General features: G+C 31.7%; 1 protein-coding gene across 3 annotated transcripts; it reads right to left on the bottom strand.

Annotated features, from left to right (window-relative positions):
• Positions 1–6701: 6701 nt before the first annotated feature.
• LOC112523960 (arginine decarboxylase-like) lies at positions 6702–9488 on the bottom strand. 3 transcript variants are annotated; one of them, XM_025133657.1, is made up of 2 exons: positions 9303–9488; positions 6702–8918 (listed from the first exon to the last, which is right to left on the bottom strand). In XM_025133657.1, exon 2 carries the CDS (start codon positions 8837–8839, stop codon positions 6926–6928), a length of 1914 nt encoding a protein of 637 aa, XP_024989425.1. In that variant the 5' UTR covers positions 8840–8918; positions 9303–9488; the 3' UTR covers positions 6702–6925. The 3 variants fall into 3 exon arrangements, with proteins under 3 accessions (XP_024989425.1, XP_024989426.1, XP_024989424.1); XM_025133658.1 differs by having other exon boundaries at positions 9438–9480; XM_025133656.1 differs by having other exon boundaries at positions 6702–9488.
• Positions 9489–17006: the final 7518 nt, after the last annotated feature.

The following is a 17006-nucleotide window of genomic DNA, read 5'->3' as shown; positions in this document are numbered from 1 at the left end:
CTTTGAGCAATTTAAATTGGAAAGTTGTCCCCAAAACTCATGTGAATCAAAATCAAACCAATAAACTCCGCAACTCATTTGACTACACAATAAAAGTCAATATAAGTAAAAATATGCATTTACCCAATATTTATGCAAAATCATGCTCTAAAACATGATTTGGTAAAAAAAAACTCACAATTGTTGGGATAAATCATATCCAAACAAAAATTGTACAATTTGTACTTCCAAAATATCTCATAACTCAATAATATGTAATTTCCGAACGGTTTATAAAACCAAATACACTGAAAATGCATTTACGTCAAAAATCTTCATTATATATATAACAAATCATCAACACACCATATTTTATGATTAATTTATCTAAATGTCCAAAATCCCCAAATATAAGCATTTCTCAAAATTTATGAAATCAAATGTACTAAAGATGCAATTTGATCAAATCTCAACAACATTTGATAAAAAAAATCAAGGAGACTACTTTAAGACTCAAAAATTGACATTTTTAGTATGTACAAAGTTTTCACAAACCAATTTGAAATTCACCTTGCTAGATTAAATTAAACCTAGAATTCAACCCAAACCTAAAAATGCACCCAAAAAAACCAACCACAATATTAAATTCCTAAAATAACCGAATATCAAAATACCCAAAATTTATCTCCTCATGAAATTGAAGGTTCCAAGCTACAACCCATCATGAGACTTCTCCAATCACCCAAAAAAGCTCCAAAATCGAACTTCAAGCTGAAAAATCGCCTAAGAAAGAGAGAAAATGGAGTGGGGGGTGAAATGGAAAAACCCCTAGGAAATCGCATTGGGTGTTTGGGGAGACTTTTGGGGCCACTTAGGTCACCTAGGCAAAGTCACCCGATCGGCCGCTCAGTCGTTCCCGACCTTTCCATGACTGTTTTTAACCGTTCTATGACTGTTTTCAACTGGTCCTTGACCGTTTTCCCGGCCATTCTTGTAACACCCCAACTCCCATAAACACATATATTTCATATAATATGAAATACAAATATACATAAATGTCTACATACAAAAGTAGCTTCAAATTTTTTGTTCATATAATTACATGACTTGAATAACCCAAATTCACAAATCATGTACATATTCAACTTCCGAAAAATCCACAGATGTAAAGCATTAACAATTTTCTTCACATTTTCTCCATCCCTTTACCTTCCACATGTGTCGTACCTGTAATGCACATTTTTTTAAAACAAAATGAGGGTTAGACCATAAGGTCTAGTGAGTAATTCCCTTGATTGTTATTACAGGGTGAAAATCACCAAAACACTTTTGGAAAGCCAACATTTAAATTGATAACGTGTAAACAATGTTTTATTGTATCAAACCTCTTTTTATCGCATCAAATAACATAATGACCAACTTGTCGCATCAAATACATCAATTTATCGCATCATTCAAATATGATACCATATTTCCTCGCACCATTAAGATGTGATAACCCAAACTTGTCGCACCTCAAGGATGCGATAAACGTTTTTTTCTCGCATCACACTGATGTGATGAACACCACTCCTCGCATCCAGCAAATTCGATAAACATCTTCCTCGCATCACAAGGATGCGATAACACCATTTTATCGCATCATGAGGATGCGATAAACCAATCTCATCGCATCAATTTATCGAATCATTCAAATATGATAACAGTTCCCATATGATCAAAATCTCATTTAACAAACAGTTGATTATACCACCCTTATCCAGTATACGTCTCTCCTAATTATGTCACACTTATTTTGAATATACACCTCTCCTGATTATGTCACCTTTATCCCAATATATGTCTCTCCTGATTATGCACCCTTATCCTAAAATACACCCCTCATGATTATGTCACCCTTATTCCAATCAGTTGATAATAACATATCAGTTGATATAATCAAATTATTAGATAAAAATCACGTAGCTTTTTTCTTTTCTGCTTCTGTTTCTTCGAATTCAGGAAACCAAGAATATTTCATCGACTTTCTTATCTCTTTACCACCCAAAACCCAAGAAGAAAACAAATATCTCAATATAAATACATATTTTTAAAAGAGGCAGTGGTGGTTAATATTTTAAAACAAATTTTTCATAACACACCCCTTAACATTCAAATCATTTTAAAAGCAACCCTTAAACTTTTCCTCAAATAAAAACACGATTATAACAATTCTCCCGACATTTTCCTGGTTATTTTCCCGTATGTTCTCCAAAAATTACGTTTGCTACATAAGTTCCCTTAGATGTGATTCACCTAACACAGTTTACGTCGTCACAACAACTATAGTCTCGCGTAGACAGATCTAAGAAGCAAGATCAAAGGTATCATTTTGTGAGTTCTTCTACATCACTGAAAGATAAAATAGATGCACAATAATCGACAGTGTTCTAGTGGATGGTCGACGAAGAGTAGATGCAGGTGGGGTAGGGTGGGGGCATGGGTATGGGTTAGGGTTCACTGATCGGGTTTGAAGGAGGGTCAAAGAAGAGGCTAGTGAAGAGGGTTGTGATTTTTGTTCAACATGGAGAAGAAGAAGGTTAGGGTATCTGTTTAACTCACAGTTAGTGTTCGCGTGGATGGTCAATGAAGTGTAGGTTGGGGTGGGGGTAAGTTGGGGCATCATGGAAGCGAGATGGGAGAGGATGGGGCGTGAGGGAGGTAGATTGAGGTTTTTACTTTTTTGTTACATTTTTTATAATAATATATAATTTTAATTTTTTTAACAAAAATTTAAGAAAATGGGTAAAGACTAAAAATGTCCCTTTTTGTCGGGCTTAACAGAAGAAACTAATACTTGCATGGTGGGAGAGATGAAAAACTAGCGATTTTGCAAAAGACAAAGACAAATGCAGAATAACTAAAGATTAGAGACGATTTTCGTCACAAGTGACAAATGTTAGGGACCAAATCCGAGATTTACTCTCGAACAATATTGTATTTTCTCTCATGGCATATTCCATCCTACAATCTTCAAAAATAATATTGAGAAAGAAAAAAAAATCGATCGTCTTGCAAATGATGATTTTGTTGAGAATCTAGGTTTCATGGTTACAATCACTTGGATAATTTCTTAAATGTATACTGATACACTTTCCAAATACCATATTTCGACCATTTATGTTTTGGGTTTCACGAAATAAGTATTGGGATAATCCAAGAAGTCACTCAGGTCTCGAGGTAGAAAACACAAGTATACATATACACTAGATTAATCGTTTTGTATTATAAGAGAGATCGATGATTACAGGGTAATCTTGCAGTTAATAGATAACTACAAAACAGTTATAACTCGTTGTGGGTAAGATTGAAACGAATTAGAAATTGACTTAGAAGCTCTAAGTTAGAACCCAGTAAGGGTTGGAGAAGGGCAATCACTCATTCTTAAAACCAGCGTTCTTAAGGCACCAGAAGCTTTTGAATCCATGCTTAGTTAGTGGGACTACTGCGAGGGGCGTTGACCCTAGGACCCCGTAAGGGAGCACAACCCCATTGACCTCCCGTCTTCTGGTGATAGAGGCAACATTTGTGAATTTGCACTCTACACTTCCTAACTCATGTTATATGTTTGCCTTATCACCAAGTTAATCCCTTGTAAATCATAATTACACTAAAATGTTTGATGACACTAAGATCACCAACATATTTAATACACGCAATCTGTGTCCATAAATAATCAAAACCACGTGTCTTTATTCTCGGGTACTCATCATGCAACAGTATAAAATGATTATCATATGTTTTCTTATAAAAATGAAAAACTGAAAAACGAGAAGGGGTTGGTGGATAAAATACGAAACGTTGGTTTAGCATGTGTCATATTCGCGTGGTACAGATGATCATTAAAGATTAAGTCATTGATTGAAAGACTTAGAAAGTCCATGAATCCATATAAAAGATTGTTATATATATATATATATATATATATATAGAGAGAGAGAGAGAGAGAGAGAGATATGAGCGATCAAATGAAAACACTCTCATTTGTACAAATCGTACAAACCACCCTCATACGTCGATTTCATTATTTAATCTTATGAAAATTTTTCATTAAACTATTTAATCTTGTGAAATTATTTTATATAATATTTTTTTTTATGAATTTGTTTCATATATGGTTATGAAATTGTTTCATATAATATTTAATGAAAATGTTTCATGAATTTCTCTAATTAAAATAATGAAGATGATAATATCCATGATTAACAACTTCCACAATGAAAATGGTTAATCAACCTCTCATAATTACAAAAAAATGAACAAAATAAAAAATTATGATTGGTTGAATGAGGTTTTCATGATTTGTACAAATTGAATGGTTTTTATTTGAACGTTCATCTCTCTCTCTCTCTCTCTCTCTCTCTATATATATATATATATATATATATTAATGGTTTAAATCGGTTATTTGAAAAAGTGGAACAAGAAAATGAGGGGTACATGTATTGCATTCTCATGGGACCATTAATGATTCTTAAAGGGACCATAAAGAGAATAAACCAAACAACAAAAGTTCCCAAATTTCACACAAAATCTCCACTATGTCTATAAGAATACATACCAAGTGACCACCAAAACCAACAACTCTTAAAATCACAGACATAACATAACATAACATTCCATTTCTATAGCAATTTCTTGACAAACTTTATAGAATTCAAACCTTTTACCATAATCCTGATTCCGTGTGGTACCTCTTTAGATGCATTGTCGACAATTGTTTAAACGAAAGTAAGATGTTCGATATTGGACGGCCGAAAAGGAGACGAGTGGACCGATTAAACTTAAGGTTTTGATGATGTTAGAGCAAAACGTTTGTATTACGTGTATCAATCACAAAATTCAAGTGACTTTGCTAGCGTTCTATTCAATATGTGATGAATTTTGACCCGACAACCAATATAAAAATGAATATAGACATCAGGGAGACTAGTATTGTTATTCTTTGACATAAAAACACAAGACATCAAATAGCTTAACTTCCGGGAAAGAAAATTCGAATAGATGTGCACAAAGACAAGGCCATCTATATAACAAGTCACTTTTCATCGCATCAGTGTTTTAAAAGGATCGACATAGACCACAAGGGTGGTGCATTATTGGTTTGAGCTTGGCCCCAAAGGTCAAAAGTACCAGGAGGTCTCAGGTTCAAATCCAAGGAGGAATAAAAAACCCATTTGTGGCCACGGAGGTTCAAATGCGGTGACTCCGGGCTATCTGCAAAGTAGATGGTCACCCTGGAATTAGTCGATTCGCATAACGGGTTGGAAATCCAGGTTAATAAAAAAAAAAAAAGGATCGGCATAGTAGCCATGTGACTTGAGGCTTGTCTCTGATCCTACATTAAGTCCATGGCACACTACAAGCGATGCATAGTTTTTGTAAAATGTTACTTGATTTTTCTTATCATTTTATTGTCTTGCCATTTAGGAGGCGTTTGGTTCGTAGAATAGAATTCGATGGAATTGGAATTCATCAAATGAATTCGACTTTGAAGGAATGGAATGGAATTTAATGGAATTTGACCATGTCTTGTGATTGCGTTTGGTTGCATGGAATTGGAATGAATTTGGATTAGGGAAGGAATTTGTCGGATAGAAATTGAAATCCGAGGGTATTGCCGTGGAATGTAAAATCCACGAGTGAAGGAATTTATTGGAATTGAAAGAATTCCATCAGTTTTATTCCATGAACCAAACATTGTATTTGGAATTTGGTCAAAGGATTTGGCCTTTCCAATTCCTTTCAATTCCATCCAAATCCATGAACCAAACAGCCTCTTAGTTTTTAATATATAACTTAAAAATTCTTCAATATCATTAATTCATTGAGTAATAGTAGAAAACATAATACAATTACATTTATGATATTTAGATTTGCAGTCTTAAATCATGCATCGACTTGAGACTTAACTTCTTAAGTTCACACCTAACGTCATTTATAGCCTTACTTTGCATTAGAGCTAATCGTTTGCTGGCTTGGGCTAGATATATGGGCTTAATCTATTCTTTTATCCAACGGACCTAATATGGTAAAACCAAACCCGTTTTTTATCGGCTTAAAAACTTACCCATACACGCCCTATAACCGGGCTGGACTTGCCCATGGGCTAACAGACTTTAAATTCTTGTTATATTGTTATGAAAACAAAACTTATATAAAATCACAAAGTTATGTAAAATAAAATTCAAAATACATCACAATTTTTCCAACTTAAAATTTGACCTACTTTAAAAAGAAAATTGTTTCACTAATATAAAATATCGGTAAAGAAAATGACTAAATAAGTCATAATTAGGAAGGAATTGATAAGTATTAAGAATTTCCAATTTTAGTTATAAAAGTTAATTATTATAAAATCCAGCTATTAATTTTAACAAATCAGTTCAGTCCAGACCCACCCATTTCTTCGAGAATTGTAATCCAAACCCACTTTTCTAGTACTCATATCCGCCCATTAATTTTAACAAATCAATCCAGACCCACCTATTTCTTCGAGAATGGTAATCCAAACCCACTTTTCTAGTGGACCGAACAGGACGGGTTTGGCAGCTGTACTTTGCATGCTACTTTCTTTGCTACAAACAGCACTATGCTAAAGATCAAGATTGAAACAGAAGCAAAAGATACAATCTTTGAGCAAGATGACAAGCAGCACAAGATTTTTTTCAGAAGTCAATTAAGGTATGAAAGATGATAGTATTATGGTAGAAAGATGAAGTACATCCAATCCAAGGAAAAGGAAAAGGAATATCGAATTCACATAACATACCATTCGATAACACCACAAAGGATTTTATAACTTCTATGTCTTCCTTCACAACCAAAATAAAGAGATGAAATAGAAATAGAAATAGAACTGGGTCTGTAAACACCTCAAAAGACAACCTTATTCCTTCTCTTCTTTTCAAGCACAAACAAAGGACCACTGCTCGTCGTCACCCGTACCCACATCGCCTCCTGTAACCACGTCCCCACCCGTAACCACGTCGCCTCCTGCGCTTTCCGAATAGTAGTATTCATTCATTCCATTTGCAGCAGTCAAGCAGCAAGAAGATGCCACAGTCAAATAAGGCATGTTATGGAATGATTCAGCAATACCACCTGCCATTAGAGCTCCAGCCATTCCACCTTCGTCATCAACATACTCCTCGATTCTATGTTTCAGGGTTTCAAACATCACCTCTGGTTCGTGCTGCATCAGGCGGAGAACCTCGCTGCAAGACGGCCCTGCCACGGCTCTAGTCACAGCAAACCCATGTGGCCCATCGCTCTGAGACACCCGAATCAGGCTCGGTCCACCAAACAGGTTGTGAACACCACCAAGAGCCTCCTCGTAAGCACCACCTAAGAACATCCCTAAATAGTATTTACCTTCCAATTCATGAAGGGGTAAACTCGAGTCTCCACCGATGAACTTGTCAATCTTTCCATCACTATCACAAGTCAAATCGGATAGAATCCCCTTCTTGGATGGGCATTCTTCAAGACGATGGATTGGAAGTATAGGGAACAACTGTCCTATACCCCAGAAATCAGGAATTGATGTAAAAACAGAGAGATTAATATGATAAGTGCTGACTGGATCAGACGCCCCTATTGCCTTCCCCACCAAATCACATAACCCATCAACACCAGCCAACTGTTCGATATCCAAAGACCCATCTTTGAATTTCTCAACGCATCTCTGTTTCAACTGATCAGCATATACCAAACAAGATTCATAATCACCTCTAATGGCGGACTGTGACAGATTATGGTAATAGGAATGGGCCTCCTCAGGGAGCTGTTCCCCAAACTGCTGAACATCAAATGAAGATAAGGTTGGCACTGTGTACTTACTGCGAGAAACTGCTTCAAATATCAGAATTGAATGGTGGGAGACGATGGCTCGCCCGCTCTCACTGCAAATCACAGGATGCTTCACAGATTTCCGATCACAAACAAACTTCACCGCCTGTACAACGGCGGCGGCGTACTCTTCTAAAGTGTAGCCCACGGAGACATCTGAATCAGTGGATTTCGAACCATCGTAATCAATCCCGAGCCCACCACCTATGTCAATAACTTTCATGGAAGCACCTAGTCGGACTAGTTCACTGTAAATCTGCGCCGCCTCGCCCACTCCGTCGGCGAGCAAGGCCGTCGAAGGGATCTGAGATCCGATATGGAAATGGAGCAATTGAAGGCAATCCAACATACCATATTTTTCAAGCTTTTTCACAACACGGAGGATTTGGGTTGTAGTAAGACCAAACTTACCTTTTTCGCCGGAAGTAGATCCAAAGTGGCCAGAATGCTTTGTCCGGAGCTTGGCGCGGATCCCTACGACTGGAAGAACACCGAGTTTTCGGCTCATATCAATAACGGAATCCAGCTCTTCCTCTTGTTCGAGAACAATCACAGTATTCAATGAAAGCTTTCGAGCGATCAAAGCAAGTGAGATGTATTCAGCATCTTTGAAACCGTTGCAAATTAAGAGAGATTCAGAGCTTCCTTTGCAGAGGCAGCTCATGGCTAAAAGGAGCTCCGGCTTGGATCCGGCCTCCAATCCAAACCTGAAAGAGGATCCGAATTTGACAATGTCCTCCACGACGAAGCGATCCTGATTGCATTTCACGGGATAAACTCCCTGATAATGGGAGCCATAGCCTTGTGACTCGACGGCACAATTAAACGCCGACTGGATCGACTCGAGTCGGTTCTTAAGGACGTCCGGGAACCGGATGATGAGTGGAAGCGGCAGCTCGAGACCTCCAGACGATTTCGGGTCAGACGCCTTCTTCACCACCTTCAAAAGATCAATCTCCTGGTGATCCATGGTTCCGGAACCATGGGGACGGACGGTCACGTTGCCGGAGGAGTTAACAGAGAAGTAAGGCGCACCCCATCCATCGATTCTGTAAAGAGCAGCGGAGTGAGACGGTGACCAATGCGAGGCTGAAGATAAATCAGCAAGAACGGAATGAGGTACACCGGAAAATGGCTCCGGCGAGGGAAGAGAACCATCCCAGGCAGTGTAACCGGGAGGAAGAGGGGCGGCGGCGTCAACACAACACGCTAGGGCCGGCATCCCTTTTCCCCGATCTGTTAATTTAGGGTTAGAACGAAAGAATCAAAGAATTCAAAGGGCATGTATTTGGCAAAGTTTGTAAAGTTAGGGGGCTTTACAACCCGCCGAGGCCGGAGCCCCGGCTACCCCCTCAAAAGAAGCAAATGGAGATCTGAATCAAACGAGAAACAAACCCTACACTCCTAAGCAACACAAAAATCCCCACAACTACCTCTCAGAAGAAGAAATTATCCAAAAAAACACGAAATTACGTTATCAAATCAACCACCGAACCAAATCTAGGAATTCGACACTGATTCCACCATGCAAAACTAAGAAATTCAAAACTATCAAACACACCGGCGACCTGAATATCCCACCGGAAACCTAACGGCGGCGACTAAACCTAATGTTTTTCGGAGACGATTCACGAATGTGAAATAGGCGAGAATTGCATGAAAGTCGATGGCCCTTTATATAGTGGGGGGTTGGGGCTCTGGAAAGTGTATCCATTCTTTTTGTCAGACCTAAAATTTATAAACACAAATTAGTGTACAACATCTAATGCATTATATACAAATGATTACAACGAAAAAACCTGGTTTTAGTAAATAATGATCTGGAAAAAGAAAATCATCTTCAAAGGGGAACTAGTGTACACATTTTATTGCATATGGTACAAGTAAATGAAGATACATATAATTAAATTGTGCAACAAATGATTCATGATGTACAAGTGAATATAACAATTTAATTCTGTATTTGGTTGTTTATTTTCTGGAAAAATAAAAATTTAATTTTAAAGCTAACTTTTGAACAAAGTTTACGAAAACCTATGTAACTATCTTATTTTAAACTAGAAGGGTACTCGTGTAATGTAATGAGATTTATTTTATTATTGATTTCAGTCGATGTTATAGTATGTTTTTATGTGATTTTGAAAAAGCGTATAAACTTGAAGATATTGACAAAAATATATAGACATTAGTATCAAATTAACTATTTAAAATTCATGTTTTTTTGTGTAATTTTTTAATTTAATTTTTTTTATTATATGATTTAATTTAGGTACAATATCAAAGTAATTTATATTTGGTTTAATGATATAATTTTCTTATAAAGATAATAATTAATTATTTTGTTAGAACTCGATAATTATCATAATTATATTTTAGATCTTTTAGATTTTAAAATAAGATGTTTATCCTCTATTTGATTATGTTTATCCGCAGTTAGTTACACAAATTCAAACATGGAGCTTTAATAAGTTATACTTATGCATTATTTACTTGTAATCTTAAATTTTTTTTAAACAATATGTATCAATATAAAATACTTCATGCATTAAAAATTATATTTAAGTGTTTTTGTCAAATGATTTATAATATAGTATAGATGATTAAGTTTTTAATTATTTTTTTGAATAAAAAATTATTATACTTTTATATTTTGAATGACTGTACTCTTTTTTTTTAATAAAAAAACAGTTAAACTTTTTTATTTTGAATGATTAAGTACTTGAACATTTTTTTAAAACAAATAAATTATCGAACTTTTTGAAGTTAGTTATCAACATTTTATTAACAAAAAAAAACTACTTGTAACCGACTATAAAAGTCTGAAAGTAAAGAAACTTAATCAGTTTTACATTTTTCAAATCCTAATGCCCTTCAAACCCCTCGCAAACAACAGTATACTCCATGTCGCAACATCGTTGTCCATTCTTCATATCGATTATCACGATGTTGGCTTCTGTCATCGAGTCTTTTCGACCTATTTTAAGGGGTTACAAATACTTTTACTTTAAAACATTTCTAGTCGGCTACATGTATTTTTTTTCCTGGGTTAAAATGATGTAAGTAATCAATTTTTAAAAGTTCGATAATTTATTCCATAAAGAAAATATCTAGCAAAATAATCAATTAAAATAAAGAAGTTTAATGATTTTTCATTCAAAAATTAATTAAAGTACTTAATCATCTAAAATATGATACTTCGTTGGGTTTTAAAGTGAAAGTAATTGTACAACTTTTAATGCATAAAACACAAATTAGTATGCAAATAATATTATATCTTTAGTAATTAGAGCTCTGGAAAAGAAAGTCATCTTCGAATCTATACTATATTATAATGCATTTGACAAAAACACTTAAAAACCACTTTTTATGCATTAAGTACTGTTTATTGTTGCATATTACTTAAAATTCAAGACTACAAGTAAATTGTCCGTATGTGCAACTTATTAAAGCTCCGTGTTTGAATATGTGTAACTAACTACATATAAACATTATCAAATTATGGATAAGCATCTCATTTTAAATATAAAAAATCTAAAATATATTTAGGATAATCATTGAATTCAAAATACTAAATATTATCTTTATAAAAGAATTATATTATTAAACTAGAAATAAATGACTTCATTATTAAATCTAAATTAAGTTATAGTAAAAAAATAGAATAAAAGAAATTACACAAAAAACTAGAACTTTTAAATATATAATTTGATACAAAAATCGATGTATTTTTTTCATATACTATATTATAAATCATTTGACAAAAACTCTTAAAAACGACTTTTTATGCATTAAGTACTGTTTATTGATGCATATAACTTAAAATTCAAGATTTCAAGTAAATTGTTCGTATGTATAACTTATTAAAGCTTCTTGTTTGAATTTATGTAACTAACTATAGATAAACATAATCAAATTCTGGATAAATATTTCATTTTAAATATAAAAAATCTAAAATATACTTAGGATAATCATTGAATTCAAAATAATAAATATTATCTATACTATATTATAAAGCATTGGCAAAAACTCTTAAAAGCATTTTTTATACATGAAGTACTGTTTATTGATGCATATTACTTAAAATTCAAGATTACAAATGAATTATGCATAAGTACAACTTATTAAAACTCCATGTATGAATTCGTATAACTAACTGTGGATATACATAACCAGATAGAAAATAAACATAACCAAATAGAGGATAAACATCTCATTTTAAAATATAAAAAAATCTAAATGATGATAATTATTGAGTTCTAACAAAATAATTAATTATTATCTTTAAAGAAAAATTATATTATTAAACCAAATATAAATTACTTCGTTGTTGAACTTAAATTAAATTATTAAAAAATTGAATAAAAAATTTACACAAAAAATAGGAATTTTAAATAGTTAGTTTGATACTAATATCGATATATTTTTGTCAAATTTTTATGATATCTTTAAATTTATATTTTTCAAAAATAAAAAATATCATCGTTTTTTTAAAATCACATAAAACCATACTATAACATCGACTGAGATAAATAATAAAATGAAATATTAAAATCAAGATGTATTTCGCTGCATTGCACGAGTACCCTTCTAGTTTTTATAAAAGAACAATTCATTATTAAATCTAAATTAAATTATAATAAAAAATAAAATCAAAGAAATTACACAAAACAAAAAAATTTTAATATTTAATTTGATACAAAAATCGATATATTTTTCTTCAAAATTTTATGATACCTTCAAATTTATATTTTATTCAAAAAATAAAAACATTATCGTTTTTTTGGTACCATATAAAATTGTAATATAACATCGACGAAGACAGAATAAATGAAACATTAAAATCAAAATGTATCTTGTTGCATTACGCGAATACCCTTTTAGTGTAGGTTAAATGCAAATAATATAGTAAAAAAGTATCAAACATTAAATTTTAAAATATTTATATAAACGGAAAATAATATTTAATACTTTTTTTCCAAATACTTCATAATAAAAATAAACATAATAATTTAATTAAAACAAAATATATACTCATCACCACATAGATATAAATTAGTCATCTTTGACTAAAAAATAAGTCATATTTAATAGTGTTCCGAATCAATTTTTATATAACAGAATGGTACTTTGTACAATATACTTAGATAAATCTCAATTTTAATGTTTAGTTTTTATTCTTTGTCTTTATTGATATAATACGATTTTATGTGATAATGTTTTTATTTGGTGTAACTTCTTTAATTTTATTTTTTATTATAATTTAAATTTATTAACAAAATAATTTATTTTTGGTTTAACAATATAATTTTTTTATAAAAGAGAATTATTAAGCATTCTGTTATAACTCAATAATTATTTTAATTATATCTTAGATTTTTTATATTTAAAATGAATTTTTATCATGTATTTGATTATTTTTACATGCGGTTAGTTACACGAATTTAAAAAATGGAGCTTTAATAAGTTGTACTTACACAAAATTACTTGTAATCTTGAATTTTAAGTAATGTGGATTAATAAACTGTACTTCATGCATAAAAAATGGTTTTTAAGAGTTTTTGTCAAATGCTTTATAATATAGTATAGATGGTAACCTCTAAAACATCATATATATATATATATATTATATACATATATATATATATATATGTGTGTGTGTGTGTGTGTATTAGAAGCGTAATCATTCAATGCAATGAAATACATCTCAATTTTAATATTTTATTTTATAGTACAATTTTGTATGATTTTAGAAACTATAATGTTTGTATATTTGAATAAAATATAAATTTGAAAACTCATAAATTTTTGTATCGATATTAATATCAAATTAATAATTTAAAAATTCTCATTTTTTATATTATCTTTTAGTTCAATTTTTTAGTATAATTTAATTTAAATTTAATAGAGAAATAATTTATTTTAGTTCTAATAATAATGTTTTTTATAAAGATAATTTTAATTTTTATGTTACAATTTATTTTTGGTTTAATAAATTATTAATTTATTTTAAGCTGTATTGTGCAATATATATATATATATATATATATTCCCGTACTAATTGTGTCCTCATACAATGAAGTAAGATGTAAAATTTAATCTTATCCAAAAACGAAAAATTAATTAAGAAATCTGGATTCTATATTTGGATAAAATAAATTAGAAGAGGTTGTTAAATATATATTGTTAATTTGAAGACCCATAAAAACCTTGAAAAACATCATCGATATTAGTATTAAATTAACGTTTTAATAGTTTTTTTTTAGTATAATTTGTTCAATTTTAATTTTTTATTATCATTTACTTTATTTAAAGGATGTTTGGAATTGTTTATTTAAAGTGATTATTAACTTATCCCGGTGTGGTACCAGTAATAAAGAGTTTTTAACGTTTGGATTGGGAAAAATGAAATACCTATACCGGTTTGGCACCAGTAATAAAGAGTTTTTGATAAGTTACTCATTTATAACTTATTAACTTATGCCAGTGTGGTATCGATAATAAGAAGTTTTTAGTGTTTGGATTAAAAAAAAGAGTATTTCATCTATTTTATCAGGTTATCCGGTATGATACATCCATAAGCTAATTGTTAAGTTATTATATAAAATTATAATCTCAATAAACTTTCATTTCTATATTTTAGAGAATTTGTTGGAGATCCTCTAATAAACTGTAGACTTTAATTTAATAAGATGCACTGATAAATTGTATTTAATTCTTAATACGTCTTTTTTGAATATTTAGCAAATGATTTATGAAGGGTTTCAAAACAATTTTGTAACGCTTAAAACGCAGAGAAAAAAGTATTTAGATTACACTTATTAGAAAACTTTTCTAAAGAATTAATCGTATCCATTAATATATTCATTTAAATATAACTATATATATATATATATATATAATCATTTTAATAATCAATATGATTTAATTCGAGTTTCTGATAATAGAAGCGTACATACTCTTTGTGTGCTACTCTTATAGGTTTACATACTCGTTGACAGTATTTATGCGAACCCGTGTTGTGGGCATGTAATAACTTATATTCTCTCACCTGCACACTATACACAGTAACATAGATGGTGGACATGTAAATTGGCCTTTGGCCTAGCGGTATTGTAGTCCTCGGCCTCCTACAAGATCAGGGGTTCAAACTTCACCAAAAATGAGGAAGGTGTGTGAGTTTATTTGTTGCATTTGTCGTATATAAATATTATATACTTCAAAAAACATATCACCACCCCCAAAGCTATACAAATGTGCTTTCTTTGAGCAATTTGATTGATCCGATCAATCATATGGTAAAATCATTCATTATTCTTTGTTTCATGATATAGTGTATGCATGTGTGTGTATGTGTGTGTGTGTATATATATATATATATATATATATATATATGTGAGAAACTTCAATTTTGGTCCCCCCTCGGTTTGAATCCCTCAGTGACGATGGCTCCCTTTCCCTTCGACGAACACCACTCCATATTTTTGGTGATCCCTTCTTCTCCGGTGACCATGGCACCTCTCGAAACCAAAATCAAAATCATAAAACAAAAACCATCATTGGTGCAATGTTTTTCACCATACCAAACACCACGATCCACTGTACCAAATCGCATTGATTTGCACCTCAGTTTCCTACAATTGTGTATGTTTGTGTTGTGTGTGTGTGTTGGCCGAAGCTTGAAGTTTTCCCCCATTGAAATCTCACAAGGATGCAATCTGGTTTACGTTCTTCGAAATAGAGGGAGGGGTTTTGGGGGATCTGGAGGGAATGAGTGCTTCTGGTTCTGGGTATCAATTAGGGGAGGGTGGGGTGGCAAAAGGAAACACTAGGAGATGATAGAGTTATTTTCGGCAGGGTTTGCGTTTTACTAGAATGGAGAAGAGGTAATGAGCTTTCTGATTTAGATAATTAGGGACGAGAGAGGTGGAAGTATGAGCAGACCTGAGCTTAATTTGCAACCAAACATGCTCGATCTACGGTTGGCGATGGTAATACAACGGAACTGAAGCCAAACAAGGCGTCGAGAAATAAATCAATAATATATTTAATAATATTATTGAATTATATAATATTAAATATATTATAATATATTTTGTATTAATATGATATAATCTTCTTTGTTGTTGTTAATAAGAAAAAGAACATAATTAATATTATAGTTTCAATATAGTTAAATTATGGGTATATGTTTAACCGCATACCAATTGTTCGGTTAAATGTCGAAAAAAGTAAAAATGCATGATTAAGATTAAGTTAGCGACCATTGGATTTGTTTTACTGTTTAGTATGTTGAAGTATGTTTATAACATGTAAATGTAGCAAATCATGGAAGTTGGATCATAAAAGTTAGTCGGGAATTACGGAATCAAATTTTACCGACAATGTAACTCCTGTACTTTGGCAGTGTATAACTCACAAACCGTAAGTCGGAATAAGCTCGTATTTTGCAGTTAGAAAGATCTTACTGTACACTACAACTTTCATGAAGAGTCGAAAATCCAGTAATGACTCTAAATGGCTTGAAACAGTGTGTTTTATGAAAAACAAAAAAAAAAAACAAAAAAACCCTACATTCGATGGACATTCAGAGCAAAATAAGAACCACAAAAATGCTATTTAAATTTATCAAAATTCAGTTCTGCTTTCAGATTTTTTGCTAAATCTCAAGCACCAAAATTAGAGTTTACTTTAAAAAAATTAAATTGATTCAATAAAAAAAATTAAATTAAAATAATAAAATCTAAAATCTATATATTATTTTTCATTATTATTTTAATTTTATATATGCTTGAACAAAATATTGATTACTACCTCCGAACCACTCTAATATCAATAATTTTCATATTTATTAAATAAAGCATTTTAATTATATTCATATTTTATATAATCTATTATTAATTTTATCATTTTCATTTTTTATAGTAGAAGCGTACTCGCGCAATGCAGCGAGATACATCGTGTTTTTAATATTTCATTTTATTCTTTATCTCAGTCGATATTATAATATGGTTTTATATGATTTTGAGAAAGCGATGATGTTTTTTATTTTTGAATAAAATATATGTTTGACGATATCATAAAAATTTGACAAAAATATATCGATATTAGTATCAAATTAACTATTTGAAATTCCTCTT

The sequence above is a fragment of the Cynara cardunculus genome, assembly GCF_001531365.2.
Source record: "Cynara cardunculus var. scolymus isolate 2C chromosome LG 12, CcrdV1, whole genome shotgun sequence".
NCBI lineage: Eukaryota > Viridiplantae > Streptophyta > Magnoliopsida > Asterales > Asteraceae > Cynara > Cynara cardunculus.
Note: the sequence above shows the minus strand (reverse complement) of the source record. Positions and strands in the feature narration are given on the sequence as shown.